Source organism: Carica papaya, chromosome 2 (genome assembly GCF_054855325.1).
Source record: "Carica papaya isolate Zhongbai chromosome 2, ASM5485532v1, whole genome shotgun sequence".
NCBI classification, from domain to species: Eukaryota; Viridiplantae; Streptophyta; class Magnoliopsida; order Brassicales; family Caricaceae; genus Carica; species Carica papaya.
In genome coordinates, this window is record NC_142310.1 from 32,185,234 (window position 1) to 32,204,742 (window position 19,509).

General features: G+C 34.2%; 1 protein-coding gene across 1 annotated transcript; it reads right to left on the minus strand.

Moving 5' to 3' along the window:
- Window positions 1-1,543: 1,543 nt before the first annotated feature.
- Window positions 1,544-16,116, minus strand: LOC110825757 (26S proteasome non-ATPase regulatory subunit 2 homolog A). The gene is made up of 25 exons (XM_088214111.1): window positions 15,928-16,116; window positions 15,207-15,357; window positions 14,525-14,625; window positions 12,622-12,742; window positions 12,475-12,534; window positions 12,220-12,287; window positions 11,591-11,633; window positions 7,745-7,810; window positions 7,442-7,563; window positions 6,911-7,025; window positions 6,528-6,602; window positions 5,669-5,827; window positions 5,019-5,126; window positions 4,834-4,935; window positions 4,612-4,752; window positions 4,421-4,525; window positions 4,046-4,267; window positions 3,780-3,893; window positions 3,434-3,649; window positions 2,782-2,841; window positions 2,576-2,689; window positions 2,402-2,487; window positions 2,209-2,317; window positions 1,911-2,089; window positions 1,544-1,817 (listed from the first exon to the last, which is right to left on the minus strand). The coding sequence occupies exons 2-25, from the start codon at window positions 15,321-15,323 to the stop codon at window positions 1,745-1,747; spliced, it is 2,676 nt and encodes an 891-aa protein (XP_088070237.1). The 5' UTR covers window positions 15,324-15,357; window positions 15,928-16,116; the 3' UTR covers window positions 1,544-1,744.
- Window positions 16,117-19,509: the final 3,393 nt, after the last annotated feature.

Genomic DNA, 19,509 nt, shown 5'->3' on the forward strand with positions numbered 1-19,509 from the left:
TTTTTATCTATCTATGCATTTTTACACCTGGGCTCGCCAATTCCAGCCTGATCAAACTAGGTTGCTGGTCAAATTGGGACCGCCCGTGTTAACACCTGTACCATTCTCCAGCTAGTGTTCAGCTATTAAGCTCACACCATAGAGATCACTACCGTAAGGATTTGATATACAAAGAAGTCCGAGGGGCAAAAGAACTGCTGGAAGAAATATTTTTCTCCTCATACTGCAAAAAGGTGCTCTAACAGCCGAGCAATTCCAAGCACAGCAGGCCCTTTGTAGGTTTGTCAAGGTATAGAAGACCAAGAGCAAGACGAAGAGGCTAAAGCCATGTTAGAGTCTCACTAAATTCTGACAGACTTGGATCCATCAAAGCAAATATTATAGTCTGTGCAACTTCACATATATCAATCCTAATGAGATTACTGTGAACACAATAATACGAGGAAACACAATGAGACTACAACATAATAATCAACTTCACAGAGTATAATACACATTGATAAGGGAACGCATACCAGACTTGCTGCACCACTTGGGTAGTCAGATGGGACTTTCATCAGCTTATCCTGAAGCGAAAATAGTAATAATTAAGAAAGGTGAAGCCACATGATGTTTTGCATACATAAAAATTTTGCTCATTTAACCTGTCGAAGACCAGCTTTTATAAATGCAGTAATGAAGACAGCAGTCAACTTCAACTACTAAGGCATATGCCTCTGGTGAAATATCAACTAGCTTGATGGTAAATATTACCAGAATATAATTCACGATGGACTGTATATCCATATTTTTTTTCATATAAACAATTACTTCAACAAAATCTCTTGCAAATTATACCATGTAAATTGTGGGAAAAAGCAAGAAATCAAGCATAGAAGAACAAATATTTTCGGAGAAAAAAAAAATATTACTAGAAAGAGGGAAGAAAAAGGAACACAAATATAGGAGTATAAGAGATCCATCTAAACAGAAAAAGGAAAAAAAGTTTGAAGAAACAATAATCAATAAGAAACCAGCTGCCTATTAGCCAACCCCCTTACCCCAAAGAGAAGCTTGGAAGAACAATCCATCACAAAGCAGCAGAGGGGTTTGGAAACAGTCCTCAAAAAACAATATATAATAGGTGTAAAAGATTGAATCTAATTAAGTTGTAAATTTAAATTTTTTATTTTCCTGAGTGAATTTAATTTATAAATTATAAAATTTTTATAAGAAATAAAACTTTTCATTGCTATATAGAAAATAATAACATTAAATATATATTAAAAATAATTTGAATTTAAATTGACCAAAAGAAAATTTCATTCAGTCCACAGTTTTTTCTTTTTCCGAAACAGAAATTAACAATTAGATCAATCTTGCAGTTCAATTCGTAATTTTTTGGTAAAAAAGTGATAATCGAACAATAGAAGCAACTAAATAAACTTGATGCCCGTGCAACAGCTATTGGCTTAGTGATTAGTTCCATCCTCTTTCATATTTAGTGGGATAGGTTCAAGCCTATTGGTGACCAAAAATAAATTACGTGTAATCAGCCAAAAAAGGAAATAATTCTTCTCCGGGCTGCATTCGTTTCGGAAAGAGAAAATGTACACAAGTTGCAAAAAGTTATAAATCACTAACTCACATTATACAAAAACTAACTCAATTTCAAACTAAGACAAACAAAGTTTCCCTTTCCTCGTGATAATTAATTTTAGTTGTATGTTTTCTTTGCTGGCAAGGAAGACCGCGTGACAAAAATTTAATCCTCTCTGTACTCTGGATTCTCTTTTAATATGACAAATCCTTCCAAAATGGGTGATAGGGGGACATATCTACACCAGGAAAAAAGAACCCATTAGCATGCAGTCCCGTCAATAAAACAACGTCAAATTGAGACCTTGAGGGAAAAAAAGATAATATCTCACTTCTCTGTTGCAAGTTCAGCTCTGTCTCCCGCTGCCAAGAGAACTGGGGTTGAATGAGTCTGGAAGCCAGTGATTGTTTTAGGCCGACCTGCCTGACCTACCACATCGACAGCTTGTCCAACCCGAACAGGCACAGACAGAGGCTTAAGGTTCTCATCAACCGTCATCAACATTCTTGGCTGCAATGAAAAATAACAGGAAAAAGACAATAAATGAGGACAAATAAATTAATAAGAAAGCTGAGCAGTTCTAATGGATATAAACAAAAGACCAACAAACTAAGGGAGGAGAAAAATACCTGCATTGCCAAGACAAGGAAGTAGAGAACATAGTGGTATTTCCCTAATATGATAGCCTTCATATCAAGACATGCATGCAACATGGTAATTAACCCAGCAAGTGCAGTCCTATAAGGAAAGAACACAAAGGGAATTTAAAGAAGCCAACATAAACAATTAATAACCAAACTTTACTTATGCAATTTTACTCACTGTGACAGCAAGAAGCGATCAGAATGATAAGGGTTAAGGGTTAGGAGGCCCTTCCCCAAATGTACAAGACCTTGCGCAATTCTTACCTGCACAAGCAGAAGGAAATTCCTTGATTTCCGACAAAGAAAATGGTGTGGAAAAAGCTAGAAGAGACAAGTTCCAAAAACACATTACACAGAAAAGAAGACAGGCATCTTTGTAGTAATAGCTTGAAAGATTGCGAAGCATGCCAGCAATTCGAGCATTGTTGGTCCCAGCCCCTATTAGACCCAAGGATATGACTGCCGCCTGTTGCATCCAAACAAACAATTTTTCAGTCCGATAAGTAACAGATGAAATAACTACAAGGATGGATTCGAAGACAACAACCATTATCTTACCATCGCAACGTCTGAATCTGTATCATGGCTCAATCTGCTTAAGGTGTCCATTACATTAACCTAGGAAAGCCATATTGGAGAATCAATGAGCCATAAAAAGAACTCCAATATTCCGTTTAAATCATCAGAGCAAATTTACTAGCATTGATATAGAATCATCACGAAATCAAAACAGTAAAATATGGATATAGCGACAATTCAGACTGCTAATTGTACAAGACATGGCATCCCACCTTTTGGGCCCAATCAATAGGACAGGCTGGGCCAAGCGAAACAGGACAAACAAGCACCAAGCCCAGCTGGCCTTAGCAAGAGCTTGGCCCAGCTGAAGAAACTTTAAAAATTAAAAATTAACAAAAATAAGGAAAATAATAACAAAACTAATAAAAATAATAACCAAAATTAATCAAGATAATCAAAATATCAATAAACTAATATATTTAATAATAAAATTGATGGGCCTCTGACTGAGTGAACCAGCTCAAAAGGAATACTGTGTTTCGGCCAGGCCAGTCTTCATAACAATTGACGGGCCCACCCACTCCAGCCTGATCAAACCAGGTTGTCGGTCAAATTGGGCCTGTCATTTTTACACCTACACAGTTTTCCAGCTAGTGTTCAGCCATTAAGCTCAAAGTACAGAGATCATTACCTTCGGATTTGATATACAAAGAAGTCCAAGAGCCAAAGGAACTGCTCTACGAATATTTTGCTCCCCATACTGCAAAAGGTGCTCCAACGACCGAATTGCCATTTCAAGACCCAATTCTTCAGCCATGGCCACCATAGCAATTCCAAGCACGGCAGGTCCTTGGTGGGTTTCTCCTTTCTCAAGATGTTGTGCACAATGACCTAGAAGGTTTTGAACCTGCATAAATAAAGAATCAGAAACTAATCCTGGTAACCAATCAGTTTCTCAGTTTTCTAAGTGAATCAGCAACTCCATAATGTCAACTAGCAGGTTTTTAAATTGCAACTGATTAGTTTTCATGAAATACCTTCAGGACATTCCCAGTCCCAGCATAGGCACAGGAAAGCAATATCATGTCACAGTATTTTCTTATCTTTTCATTAAAAGTCTTTGAAACTTCAGCTGTAGCCTCCACACTCTCCTATTAGACAATCAGTAAGGGATTGGAGGAGTCAGATCAGATATCCTAGAAGAATACTTAACCAGATAAATGACAATAATCTTTAATAAACTCTGAAATTACAGGTGCAAAATTAAAATCTTATAAGCCTTAAAGCTGGAAGATAGTGTTACCTGTTTCCCAAGGTATAGAAGACCAAGACCAAGAGGCAAAAGCCTTGTTAGCGGCTCATTCAATTCTGACTCACTACGATCCATTAATGCAAATATTATAGCCTGTGCAACTTCCTCATTGCAGGAACCCACATATACCAATCCTAACGAGATTGCTGTAAATGCAATAACATCAAGTGGGGCTTTTGCATCATTTAGAATAGGAGACAACTTGCTCCGTATCTGTAAAACCAAGAGTTCTCTAGTAAACACCATATTTCTTTCTGAAACAGGTTATTTTGAACATATATAATAGAGAAAACTATAAACTCTGTACAAGCCAATCAGGTTGGACAGATTGCTGCTAAAAATTAGTTGATTATCAAGATACTACACCTGCTCATTCTGAGAACCAGCATATGTAATTCCCAGGCCCATTATTGCACCAATTCGGATAGATGAATCTTCTTTATCAACGTAATCACCTAGAAGAGCCAGTGCCTGAGAAAAGAAAAAAAGAAGATTTACACCTCCCAAAAAATCATGAATTGTAAGCAGAAATAAGATATGGTAAAACAAGCACTCACTGGATCGCAATCATTCTTTATGCTGCAATTTACAATTCCAACTCCTAATAACGCGCCAGCAATCACATGATTGTCACTGCTATGGAAATATTTATCAATTTGAGCTAGACCGGAGTCAACATCCCACAACAAAATCATTCCCTGATACGAGGAAACACAATGAGACTACAACATAAAAATTAACTTCACAAAGTATAATATACATGAAAGGAGAACACATACCAGACTGGCTGCAGCACTGGCCTTGCCATGCTCTTTATTTTTGAAGAGCCAATTTCCCGAAGAACCACTCGAGGAGTCAGATGGGACCGTCATCAGCTTATCCTAAACCAAAAATAATTAATAATAATTAAGAAAGGTAAACCCACATAATGTTCAACATGCATAAAAATTTTGCTCATTTTTACCTGACCAAAACCAGCATTTACAAATGCATTAACAAAGGTAGCAGCCAAGTTCTGTCTGGCTGAATCAACACTTGCACCAGCACTAGCCCGGCCATCAAGCAAGTGAGCCTGTGAAATCAGTGAAGCAGATTAGCGAAGTAAAGAATGTCAACTTAAACTATTAAGGCACATGCCTCTAGTGAAACATCAACTAGCCAGTGGACAGAATGCCAACAGTGTATAATTGTGTGGACCTTTGATCAACTGAAACTAAATCTTTACAAAAAGAGATTTCCAAAAAAAAAAAAAAACAAATTTTTAGAGAACTCAAATTATTGAAACAAAATGTAAACAGAATTTGAATGTTTAATAGAAGCCTCCAATACAATTTCTCTAAATAACGTGAGTAGGTCAACCTCTTTCTTCTCTTTAAACTTCCTCAGACAGTTCCAATACAATTAACAGGAGTAAGAGTAAGAATTACAACCAAACTAACAAAAGTTTATGCACAAAAACAAGTAAAATATGCCCGCCAAGCACAAAAGAATAATTGTACTCTGCAACAGAAACAGGGTTCAGGAAATAAAACCACCATCAGATATAACTACTATAAATATCGTAAATCCCACTTCCTACCGTCCACACACACTAAGAAGATGCGAACTTCAAACCTTATAGATATCTTCAGGAGACTTTGGCTCCATAACCTCAATATCACGAGCAAGGGTAAGATAACCTTCACTAAGTTTAGCATTATTTATGATATCCTGTAGTGCTTCTCTATCATCATCCTCTACCACCATATCATCATCTAGCTCGAAGGTAGTGCCCTGCATGAAGAAAACATCAAGCACAAATTATTCATCAACAAACAAAAAAAATACTGATATCTGTCAGCGACGAGCGTATGGCAATCCCTAGAAATAAACAGAACAACAGGGGCCCACCAATTATTTTAAACAAAATCTCTTGTAAAATATACCAGGAAAATTGCAGAACAGAGTAAGGTGTCGAGCTTAGGAGAACAAATATTTTTTTGGATAAAGAATATTATTAGAAAGAGAGAAGGAAAAAAACATGAACAGGAGCACACAAGATCCACCTAAACAGAAAAAGAAAAAAATAGTTTGCAGAAATAACCAACAAAAAACAGCTGCCCGATGACCTAGCAAAATAGCTAAAGAAACATCCAAGACTGTGAGCATTAGCAAGCCCTAAGCCCCAAGAAAAAATCTATCCCAAAGCAGCAGTGGAAGTTGGAAACAGTCCCTAAAAACTTTAAACTTTCTCACAAAGCACAGAAAAAAAAATTTACAAATTGGTCATTGATGATCTTGGAGATCATAGCTCAAATATACCATGATCATAAAATACAATAACCATGAAAAACAACCTTAAAGGAACTAGACTTGTATATCAGTTTAGAATCATGCATGCACTAATGCTTTGGAAAGTTACACTGTCTCATATAAACAAAACAGAAATAAAGAAAGAGAATATGCAACTTAAATAATAAAAACTTGGACTTACATGTCGGGCAAGGATGTAGCAGAACTGTTTCTTTCGTGACAAGTCATCGCACGATGTAAAGACCTGCTTCACGTACTGCCAAAATAAAATTTTTGTAAGAACCAAAGCAGGAAGTACCAAGCATGAGCATTGAATATGTTGTTTCAGAAAAAAATGAGCATTGAATATGTTGTTTCAGAAAAAAATGAGCATTGAATATGTTCTAGACTGAAACAGAAATTGCAGCAGAAAAAGAGACTAGTGCCAATCACTGGCCCTCTCGCACCCAGCAATCCATAGACGAAAAAAAAAAAGCAAAAAGGTGAGTTTTCAACTACTTCTATGGAAAAGAAACAAAAGGATTAAAAGAAGCCAGGGAGTTCAACATCATTACAGATACAAACCTGCAAGTTGTCAAGAAATAGCGCTATCTGAAGTGCATTTGTATACTCCTCAAATTTGACATAGATCATGTAAGCAATATCTAGAACTAACATGTCATCTGGCCCAGGGAGATATCTGCAGTATCATAAATTAGAACATCATAATGGACTGGCATCATCAGACAGGTAGCAAATATCATAAATATAGAGATTAAAGACAGATAGACCATTTCAACATGACAGATGCAGGGATAAGAGACTCGCAGACAAAGACTCAGAATAAAAATTAAACACCACAGTAATCCTTTGAAGTCTTTGGAAACTTTAGGACAGTGAATCTCTAATAATGAAAGCAATACAAGGCATGGAACATTTTCCAATATTTTTATTCTGTTGCATAGGATAAGCAGTCAAAAAAATTCAATTTTTTAATTTGTGCCTAAAGTGACTACCATAGCTGAGAAATTCTTTTCTTAGTAACTAAAATGAAAAATTACATACTAAAATAAATGATTAACCTAAACTGTAGAACTATAGAGAGAATCAATTAACCTTGCTGCACTTGTGAGGTATAAACATGTCCTTTTGAAATTTGTACTGTCAACATGCTCAAGTAAGAGATCAAGGTCTTCAACTTCCATCAACAAATCAACAGCCTCAGGTTCAGCATTGTGCTGTAATGCAATAAACTATAAATTAAAAAGAAGACCACCAAGAATGTATCTCAGGAAACATAAACAGTATGTACTTCAGGAAAATGTTCCAACTCATTCCTGTTTGTTATAAAACATCCAAAGTAATTCTCGGATCAATATTATATGGAGTACACTGCCATAAACATGAGCCAGGACTTACCTTCATATGAAAAGCCACAATTTGTTGAACGAGATCCATTAGATCATCAATGGGCGCCTCTTCACTCTGTAATAGCAAACAAAATGTGGAACGGCATTAAAAAAGAAATAATTTACTACATTACCCACCAAAACAATCAGGAATCAAGAACTCAAAGAAGAATAGTTCAATATGTCAAAAAAGCCCAAGCCAGAGTAATATAGGACAAATTAAGATTAATTTGCTTACTTAGACATCTGGAATATAGCTAGTTATCACAACCTAGAATTCTTAGGAATCACGCCTGATATTTGATTAAATTCTCAAAGTATTTTATTGAATAACCTAATAATGATCTTAAAAGAAATAACAGAAGCATTTCTAGAATGTCATGTAATCACTAAAAAAAAAACTGATATTAAGAAAATTAGAAAAACTACACCTAATAAAGATAGAAACATAAAACATAAATAATCTTGAGAACATAAAAATAACCTAAAATGATGTAATTCTAGATAGTAAATTACTTCTACGCGTATATGCCATCAACTTTCCTCGGGTAGGAAAAACTCAGCTCCCTCAACTTTAACACGGTTTATCTCAACCAAAAAAAAATTAACACAGGGTTGAGCCTCTTGAGATTAGCTTTTATAATCCAAGTGCAGTGAATTTGAAGACATCTCTTCCACTTCACTAAAAACTTGTGATAAGTACCTCTCCTTGAAGTTAACACTTGATAGTCAACAATATCTTCTGGCTGGTCCTCGAAATTTGTAGTGACTGGTAAGCAATGAGGAGCATTATATAGAGACAGATCCCTAATATAAAGTCAATATTTCTTGGTAAAGCAACAAGACATCTGTCTTGTCCATTAAACCAACGCAATCAAGAAAGAAATGAAGATCTCTTCTTCCATCAAAATCAAGAACGTCAACTTTCACCTTCTTGGTAATGTCTGCGGCATTATTTTCAACATGCCTCATACCAAGGGCAACAGATTGTGCAACTCGCAGGTTCTGCATGGGTGGGCTATTTGTGCACCTAAGTGCCTCAGTTCCTATGAAATTGCTGAAATCACTTTTTGTATTGTTTCGGATCTAGTTTTTTTGTTTGTCTCATAGGCATCCTGCCTAGCATTCAATTCAATGTTAGTCACCATTGATATAACTGAAATTTTCTTGAACTACCGTTAGATCGGAAAGTTTGAGCTGGGAACAGCCAAGTGAATTGATTTGGACAAACTCGGAGGTTAGGGAAGTCAAGAAAGGTGATATCGAGCATGTCTAACATGCGGTAGGACATACATGTTGTTCACGTGTTGGCTATGGCATACGTTTTGTTCATGTGTTAGATTCTATTTACTGGATGACAGCAGGCTTTTATTTAGTCAACTCAATTACCAATGAGGATCACAGTTTAGAGATCAGTACGAGATAGAGTTGCATGAAAGAATGGGAACATGATAGGCACCAGCTAAGAGAACTTGTAGAGGCAAGTGGCATGCCTTTTCATGAAGTTTCAAGACAAGATTTAGGAATTTTGCTGATTGGGGCCTTTTGAGGCTATTGGTAGGGATAATGAGTACCACTATTAGCTGTGGTTGATTTTTTTTTTTTGAAATAAAAGTATAAAATTGAATTGAAGTAAAGGTGCCAAGGAGGCACGGCCCATTTACAAAAAATTTACAAATCGATTAAACAATCGACTATAGAGCCGAGATCATCAAAGCACTCAATTTCATGTCCTAAAATAGTAGACCCGAAGTAATGAAACCAGTTATCAGTGATGATTCTGAAGACGACTTCTTTTCCTTCGAAAGCACAATTGTTTTTTTCCTTCCAAATGACCTAAAATATAGGGACAATTCTAAAAGTTTTCTTGTGACAGCTCAATCCTTCCCATGCAAGTAGCTCATCCAAAATTGATTTATGTTTGACCCAAGATAGTCCCATGAGGCCAAGAATAGTAGAATAGAGGCTGTGAGAGACCGGACATCACAGGAGTAGGTGATTACACATTTCAGTGCTGTTTTTGCAGAAAAAATATCAATTGACGATTGTAAAGCCTCTTTTTATTAAATTATCTAGTGTAAAAATGCGCCTCTTTACTGCTTCCCATGCAAAAAAAGAAATTCTTGGAGTGACACCCGATTTTCAAATTATATTAGCTGAAAATTTCGTCTGTTCTTGTGGAATTTGCCGACCAAAATCTTATATAAGAACTTAACGGAGAAATTACCAAATTTGGTCTGTTACCAGATGAGTTTGTCATTGCTGTCAGTTAGGTGGATGTTAGATAGAGTGTGGATAAAATGTTCATATTCCTCAATTTCCCAATCTTACAAGTTTCTACACACTATCACCTGCCATTGATTTAGTTTGACAGCATCTTTTACTAATATGTGTTTGTATCTAGCAATCGCATAAATTATTGAAAATCTTGATTGGAATACTTCTCTATCATGCTAAATATCTTTCCAGAAACGAATTTTGGTGTCATTGTCGATGTTCCACCTAGAATTATGAAAAATAAGGTCGTCTAGATTCCAAATACATAGGCTAGAACCATAATTGCTGTTTTTTTATTTTAAAGCATTGCAGTCACCATTGAACCATTTACTAATAATGATTGATTTCCAAAAACTATTGGCCATTCCAGAATCTCCATATCTATTTTCCAAGTAGAGCTTTATTCAATTTGTCAATTGATCTCAGACTCAGTCACCTTCTTTGAATGGTTTCTTGATTTCTTTCCAATTCACAAGATGAAGTTTTTTGTTATTGTTATCACTATCATCCCAAAGAAAATTGCATTGTATGGCCTCTAATTTGTTGGCAACATTGCTCGAAATATTAAGTACAGATAAGACGTAGATGGGAAGGTTTGAGAGTGTGCTTTTGATGAGTGTAAGTTTGCCTCCCTTGGATAAGGAACATATCAATTATTGGGTCCCAACAATTTTTATCTTTGAATTTAGCACCAAGAGGAGTACCAAGATAAGTAATGGGGAGATGAGATAACTTACAGCCTAAAAAACGGGCAAGTATATCACTGGAGGAGATGTCCAAAACCACTAATTCAGATTTGTATAGATTTACTTTCAGTCCTGATACCGCCTGGAAGCAAACTAAGACACATTGCAGGAATATTAAGAAGCGGATATCAGGTTGACAGAAAATGAGTGTGTCATTAGCAAAAAATAGATGGATAATATTTCCCTCACTAGTAGTTCTTCGGATAACTACTAGTTGTGGTTGATGAACAACTAACAGTCATTTGGAGTGTTTAGGCTTTGTAGTCTTTGACGATTTTTTTTTTTTTGGCTAACAGGTTTAGGACTGTTTGGTGTAAGATTTTTTTAGCTCTAATATCAGTTGATCTAGGACAAATTAGAGCTTATTTGTTTCACTTAAGAATTTGGATAAAACTTATACATCACGCCTAAAGTTCTTAAACATAATGTCTAAGATTCAAATCACACAATCAAATATTTTTTTTTTAAAATAAAAGTGAGTAGAATCACCCAATCAAATATTAAAAAATTCTCAAAATATATTATTGAATAACTGAATGATGACCTCAAAGGAGATTGTGAAGGTATTTATAGAGTATCAAGTCATCTTTTCCTGAATAGGATAAGATTAAGAAATTACAGTACAATAAAAATAGAATACATTACTCCTACTAAAGATAGAAAAATTAAAAATAAATAAATTGGGAAGCAAAAAATGACCTAAAAAATATAATTCTTAAGTAACAAATGACTGTTATTCCTATGTGCCATCACCAAGCATGCACATCATGATAGATTCTAGATGCATCATGCATGTAACCAGGGTAATCACAATATATTTAAAGATCCCTAACCTGGCGTTTTGCATACTCTTGGGCAATCTCCCCAGCCAAGTTCCTGAATAATAATAAAAGAATCACCAATGAGGGCAACATTATCCATATAGACCTTTTGGATAGTATAATTATGAAAATAGGAGAAGTAAGAACTAGTAAAAGATGATTCCATTATGATTATATCATCAAACATTTAAAAAAGAATTCAAAACTAGTTTGAAGACGAAGAGACAGACATTCAAATATTTGATTGACTGTTTGTTACATATCTCAAATGGTGAAAGGTATAATGTTAAGACCCATAACAGCCCAAACTTGTTTGTCCAATATATCATTAATACATAAAACAGGTTAAAAACATTTTGCAACATCTATAAAATTAGAAAGACTAAGAGCTATTATTTTTCTTTTTGTAGTTCAGAATTGCACTGAATTCTCATTAAATCAATTTCCTTGCAGCAATTAAGGAAACCACTGATTATTAGCTAAAGGAGCATCAAAAACCTTCAAAAGCTAATAATTTAAATGAGAGATCAAACGGTCGATGTTAATATGATCATGAAAGAGGTCACAATAGTTTAACAGTTTTGACCATATATGTAATGGAGCACCAAGACTAAACAAAATCTCTCAATAAAGATAATTACCTCACATACTCGTGGCCCCATGAGCCAATGTCAGCTTCTGAACCCAGTAATCTGTACTTTAAGCTCTCCTGAAGACAAATTTAAAAAAATAAAAAAATAAAAAAGCACTCTTGGAACATATATTGGTTTTGTCAAGAAGGAGACTTTAGACTAGATTCAAAACTGGTTTTATGCCCATTATGTAACTAAATCAAAATCAAATTAAAGACAACAAAAAAAGGGTTAATCTTTTGGTCCAGAAGTAGCAAAACATACCCGTTCTCCCTCAGCTGACATTGTTAAGGCCAAGACAGAAAGAATATCTGCCAAGTATTTCTACAAATAAGATTAAGTAACTTGCTCAGGTTATCATGGATAATATCTTATGGAACAAAACACTCAACAAGGAAAGAGAAGTTTCACCTTCAGATCTGAATCTTTCATCGTCTCATAGAATGCCTTTAGAGCCCCATAATGCGGACGAAGAAATTTCAATGGCTTAGGAACTGAAGTCATGGAACTTGTAGCAGTTCGAATTTCTTGCCTACAAGAAGATAGTCTCATGCAGTCACACCAAACTATAAAATAATGTAACTGAAACGCTTAGACCATAAATGGAAGCAGCAAAAGCTAATATATATATATAGACATTATTTTCAATATCTGCAAGAGGATCAAGGAGTAGAGAAAAACAATAATAACAATGCATGTTCAACTTACAAAATATTAGATGTCTCAAAAAAAACATAAAATACTAGGCATTTAGGTTATGTAATACATAGTAATATTCAAATTTATACTTCTAGCCCATGGGGTAACAGTCCACCCCCCATATCCACATGTAAATTTACCAAATCAAAGAAAAAGGCTCCATTCGGTTGTGCAGAGGGAAAAAAGCTTCTATTAGAATTGCTTTAAGTTCCTATGGTTAAAACTTGTGTTCAGAAGCAAGTATAGTGTTCAAAAACCTATCCTTCATGAAATATTGTGAAAAGTCTCATACCAAATATTGGTGTGTGGTTACACTGTTCTGCAAACACTATGGAAATATAATATGACTGTCTATTACACAAGAGGATCAAGGAGTAGAGAAAAACAATAATAACAATGCATGTTCAACTTACAAAATATTAGATGTCTCAAAAAAAACATAAAATACTAGGCATTTAGGTTATGTAATACATAGTAATATTCAAATTTATACTTCTAGCCCATGGGGTAACAGTCCACCCCCCATATCCACATGTAAATTTACCAAATCAAAGAAAAAGGCTCCATTCGGTTGTGCAGAGGGAAAAAAGCTTCTATTAGAATTGCTTTAAGTTCCTATGGTTAAAACTTGTGTTCAGAAGCAAGTATAGTGTTCAAAAACCTATCCTTCATGAAATATTGTGAAAAGTCTCATACCAAATATTGGTGTGTGGTTACACTGTTCTGCAAACACTATGGAAATATAATATGACTGTCTATTACATAAGAGGAAGAGAATTCATTTATACTTTCCTAACTTTCTAGTTATTACTGGAGAATGTTTTTATCCATAGCCATACCTATTTCTTAACTACTTAAAACACGTGCCTATTTTCTTAACCAAAATAACAAAATAATTCTTCACACCTTAAAGTTCTTCACCAATTGGATTCAAGTTCAACAAAATGTTAACACAAAACCATTTACATTCAACAACAGTCCTCTAAATTTAGTAAAAAGTGACAAACTCGTAAAAAAATGGAAAAATTTAAACAAAAAGATAAATCTAAATTAGATCGATACAACATATAGACTATTTTTACAATATTCTATATATTTATATACCCCCTTAAATCTTTTCAAAGATTATTGGCAGTATTTGGAAACAAACATAAAATTCATTCAATTGAATTCCTCGCTTTCTCCCACAAAAAAAAAAAAAAATTGTCATTTTGAGGAAGTAAGTTTATAGTTAATTCACAAAGCAATCAATGCTTATTTTTTTCTAATTATAAAGTTCTGGAAAGAAAAAAGAAGGAATGCATCACCAAACACTAATTTCTAAAAGCAAAGCAGAGTTTTGAAAAACAAAAAAAAAAACAAAAACAAAGACACAACCGAAGGCAAAGACGAAAACCACAAAAAATTTTTACTCAGTTAATTGCATGACCCACGAGAATAAATAGTAGTTATTGAAAAAATGCCAAGGTCACTAGTTACCATTGATCAAGCTCAACAACAATAATTCAGCCAATAGCTATTGGGCAAACCAAGCCATTGTGTAAGACACTGGTAAAAGAGGTTCAGTCCCCACAATAATAAATAACATGCAACAACTGAAAGAACTGGATGCTACCTCATGCTCTCAAGAGCAACTTTCTGGAGGCCAGGATCAGGGTCCTGAACCCTTTCCACATATAGCTCCAACTGCTGCTTCAGCGCTAGGTCTTCATCTGACTGCAAGTAAAAGAAATCCAGATTAACAAAATTCACATCCTGCTTTACAGACAAAAGAACACGCAAATAACCCACTGCCCATAGAACGTCGTGCAAACTGCTTGATGAATCCCAATGTAAGAAAAACCATTTTGAATTCACACAGTGTCCTCAGATTCCAAACTTTAAACAAGTAACTCAAGCTACTCTGGTGTAAAGGTAATTCTTTGTTCAACTTTAAGACAAGCTAAAACAGACAATAACACAAACTATTCACTTGCTGTAATTTTCTCAACAAATAAACACAATATAAATCAAGCCAAACCTCCAACATAAACAAGTTCCTCATTAGTGTTTTCCGCAGGATTTTCCAAGTAATTGCACATGAAATTTAGTTCACAGGCCCAACACATTGACAATGGTCCTCTTTTAAATTTTTTGTACATAAGCACCTACTATTAAATTTTCTGTCCTCTTTTTCTATCCAAAAAAGGAAGAAACTAAAACAAAAGTCCTAACTTTCTCACCAACCAAGCAAAGGTTTAACAAACTAAGCTAAAAAATTTCCGCAAAAAAGAAAATCAAAATAACAACAAGCTTACCAGATCTTCATCCTTCTTCTCGTCCTTCTTTTTGAGATCCTTGGATGGAACCTTAATCGAGGTTTCTTCTCGTTTGCCACTGCCAGCACCACCATTGCTGTTTGGATCCGGAGCCATTCTTGTCAACAAAGATAGAACGAAATAGGCTTTCCTGGTCATGAATCACCGGATTAAATTCCATAAAACATGTGTGTATATATATTTTCATTGACTCCAATAAACCTACATTTACTAAAATAACAATACAATTTCTATCATACAAACTCCATTATTTACTAAAGTTGTTGTCCCTTTTCGGCAACCAAGACCCAACATAAAGAATTTAACAAGGGATAAGTACTTGAAGATTAAGTTAAGCAGCTAACAACAAAATTTAGAGTACAAAAATTGCCAAACAGTACCCTGTATGGAGAGCGAGTAAAGGAGACATGGAGAGAACATGCTTACAAACATGCCCACCAGATAACAATACAAACAAACTAAATAAATTAAGGCCCGAAATCCTTATTTCAAAAAAAAAAAAATTAAGGCCTGAAATCTCAAAAATAAAGTATTCATTTCTAGTTCCATTTCTTCTTAATGATTTTAATCTTTGCAAATCGAAAGTAAAACTGAAAATTAGCGAGACTGAGCGAACTCTGAGTAAGTTCAAAACTGGGATGTAAATTCAAGTTTTTACGATCTTAAACCTAAAATCAAGTTGTAAGCAAGGGACACTCACAGTGATTGGCGAACCTAGCGAGGTGACAACGGTGAAGAATTCGTCCAGCCGAGAGGGAGACGAGCTGGCGCAAACTAAAGCGACGAGGAAGAAGACCGTGCTTGCTTAAGAAGCTAGAATGGAGAAACCCCAAAGTTGTGGTGCTCGTAACCTAAGCAGTTAAATAGATCTTAGAAGTAAAGAATAAACCAGAGCTTTTGTCCATGAAGTTATATATGTGCGAGTTGAATTTTACGACGCTTGGAATGGAACCTGTGACCTCATGCTCGATTCGGGTAATTTGCTGCTCCGCACTGAAGAAATCGAGGCCGGGCTGTAAAATTAAATTACTTCGAGGATTTATAACTAATTTTCTTTTAATATTATTTATTAGAACTATATTATTTTTTGGTAATTTTAAATTACAAATATAATTCAATTTAGTAATCTTATCATTAAAATTTATATATTAATTTATTGACTTTAGAAATTTTCAGTTTATAATTTAATTATTAATCGAATTAAAAAATTAAAGATATTCATATCACATGATAAAAATTAATAATTAGTTGAAGTATCATATAAAAACATAAAAACATGTATGTATAATGTTAAAATAAAACTATGATCTTCTTGTGCTAATTTTGCCATCAATTATATGATATTACATCAAAAACTAAACTATTTGCTAAGAATTTACATTAAAAATTGTATAGTTCAATCAATAATATTCAAAGAAATAACTATTTCTCATTATAAAAATTTTCATTTTTGTGTTAAGTTAATTTTAATTTATCATTATTATATGATTAACCATAAAAGTGATTATTGATAATATGCATACGTTAATAAGATATATCCTAAGTTTAGTAGATAACATAAAAATATATCAAATAAAAAAGTTATACATTAAATTAGAAATACTTTGTATAATTAAATAAAAATTATAAATTAAATATCGAGTGAGTGTAGAGCAAGTAATGTAGTTAAGCCTTACTTACGGGATGAGAATAAGCTAAAAAATATTTTACTCATTCCAAGTATAAGGCGGTGATGAAAAAGGATGACGGAGTAAGAGATGGATCAATCTAAATTTATGTCATGCTCGTTATATCAGTATTTATATTTAGTAAGAATTTAATAAATTAAGTAAGATATTAATGATACTTATTTGTTCGAGTTTTTATTTATATTTTTATGTTTTAAATAAATAATTTTATTAAATGTTAAATGTAATATCCGATATCTATCAGAATTTAAGTCCGGAATAATTAAATTATAATAATAAATAATTTAAAAAAAATTAATTTTTAATTTTTAACTAAAATTTTGAAGAAAATTATATTTTATGGCGCATTTAAAAATAATTTTCAAAAGTTAGAGCCAAACTGCAAATAAAAAATGATCTATTTAAAAATAAAATTAAAAAACTAGAGCAAAAGTACAAATTACGAAAACATATCACGTAGGATTGTCACATCAACAGCTGCCGATAAACTTCAATTTTTTTCCTTTTTTCGGTCAACAGATGCCACTTAACCTCGAATTTTGTAGGTTTTGCATAAGACCGGCCGAAACTGGCCAGACTGAGAGGAGACACCACCGTAGGCAGCAGTGCCGCCATGCCGGAACCCTAAACTAGCCGAAAAATTCTAAAAACCTTATCTTTGATCTTTTTTAAGTATTTTAAGATATGTGACGTGTGTTTTCAATTTTTATAGAAAAATTCAAAAAATCAAGGAACCGCCAGAAAGTGCAGTGAAAAAGGTGGTGTTTTGAACACCAACCTAGAGTAAGAATCCCTCATCTTTTCTCCCATTACGATCAATTAAAGTTTAAATAATAATAACCAGTAAAATTTCTGAATGTTAGCAACTTTTTATTAATTTAATATATGTCACAAATAGAGTCAATAACTGGTCAGTGTATAATTGATATGTACTGCTTATTTACTTTTATATTGTCTCAGTTGCTTATTGCTACATTGTGTACTTTAATTGATTGATTTTAATTGTCTTTTTGTTCCTTAGTTTACCTAACTGTTTATTCTTATCTGATGATTGGTTTGAAATAAATTTCCTGACTATGATTTTCTTAGTTATTTAAATATCAAATTATATTGTCTATTTAAATATTGTCTGTTGTTCTGCAATTATTAAATAAAATTTTTGTATATAATTGATGGCTAGTCAATGATAAGGATATGTATGTGGAAGACTTACCTGGTGTCATGAGAAATGGTGTACGGGCCCGGCACATAAGACGAACCCTACCATGGACATTATCTCAGTTGAACGGAGTTGAAAGTACTATATCATAAGGGATTAAGAAGTATTTGTTCACCCTCATACCGAACGGGGTATTGAGGTAGTGGTACGTTTGACGTTCATTACCATACGGAGTATAGGGACGACCAGTTATTGAATATATTGAATTTTGGGTCCACGTATAGTGGGAACCCCTATGAACCATGAGAGATACAAGTAAGTAAATAAAAATGTAAAGTTTGATTATTATTATTACTTAGAATATTTAATAAATTATTATATTGATTATTATCTTCACAAGTTGTATTTGAGAACATAAAATGTGAGTATAAAACTATGTTTTTAAAATTAAATGAATTTACCTAAAAAGAAAGATGACTCTGTTGGTTGTTTTGTGATTTTTATCCACATTTGATTTTCCGTATCGGTTGTTAGGTGTTGATATTCTTATTAGTTTAGTATAATTCATTCCTCTTATTTAACTATTTCATATTAAAATGACCAAAATTCGAATTCTGAACTGTAACACCCAACTATTTTCATTATTTTTATTTTATTTTATTTTTATTAATTCTATATAAATATAAAATATGTATTAATTGAATTTAATTTAATTTAATGAAAATAATAATAATAATAATAATAATAATAAGTGGTAAAAATTGTTTAGGGATTTAATTGAAAATAATTTTGGAAAAAATGGGTGAAAATTTGGGTTCTAAGGTATTTTTGAAAGAAAAATCGAAAATTGGGGGGGTCAAAACGTAATTTAGAAAAATTGTCTCACGTCAGCTGCCTGGTCAGCAGACCCGACCAACCAGGATGCGCCAGGTGGCAGAGACGCTGACGCGGGAGGCCACGCAGGAGGGAGTCACGTGGGCGATCCGCATGCGCGCAATCGAACGACTGAGATCCATTCTCGCGCGCACGGATAGCCCAAATTACATAGCGCACGGACGACCTAGATTGAATCGTGCACAGATGGTCCAGATTGAATCGCGATGAACAGTCCAAATTCACTCCCTATTTAATCGCGATCGGACGATCCAGATTAAAAGCGATTGACGGCTCAGATCAAAAGCGGATGGGTATAAATAACCTCATCCGCACCCAAACCCTAACCCTAACCGCCAGAGCCCCTCGCCGGAGAAGACAGCCCAGCCACCGAAGAACCAACCGCCGCCACCCACCGCCGTATCGAAGCAATTTTCGACTGCCAAACGAGATAAAAATTCTATTCTTTGCTCAAAATTTGATTCTAAATACACCTATGGCCAAATAGGAGCGAAAGCACCAGCCAATTCACCGAAAAACACTGTCAAAGCTCAGCGGCACC

Bases quoted from the DNA above. Each gene is read 5' to 3' on its own strand.
- LOC110825757 (XM_088214111.1), bottom strand. From the start codon at position 15,323: ATGGCTCCGGATCCAAACAGCAATGGTGGTGCTGGCAGTGGCAAACGA. The intron at 3,650-3,779 runs GTATTTCATGAA...TTATTTATGCAG, and splicing joins GGACTGGGAATGTCCTGAAG to GTTCAAAACCTTCTAGGTCA. The intron at 1,818-1,910 runs GTGAGATATTAT...TTCCTGGTGTAG, and splicing joins GCTGAACTTGCAACAGAGAA to ATATGTCCCCCTATCACCCA.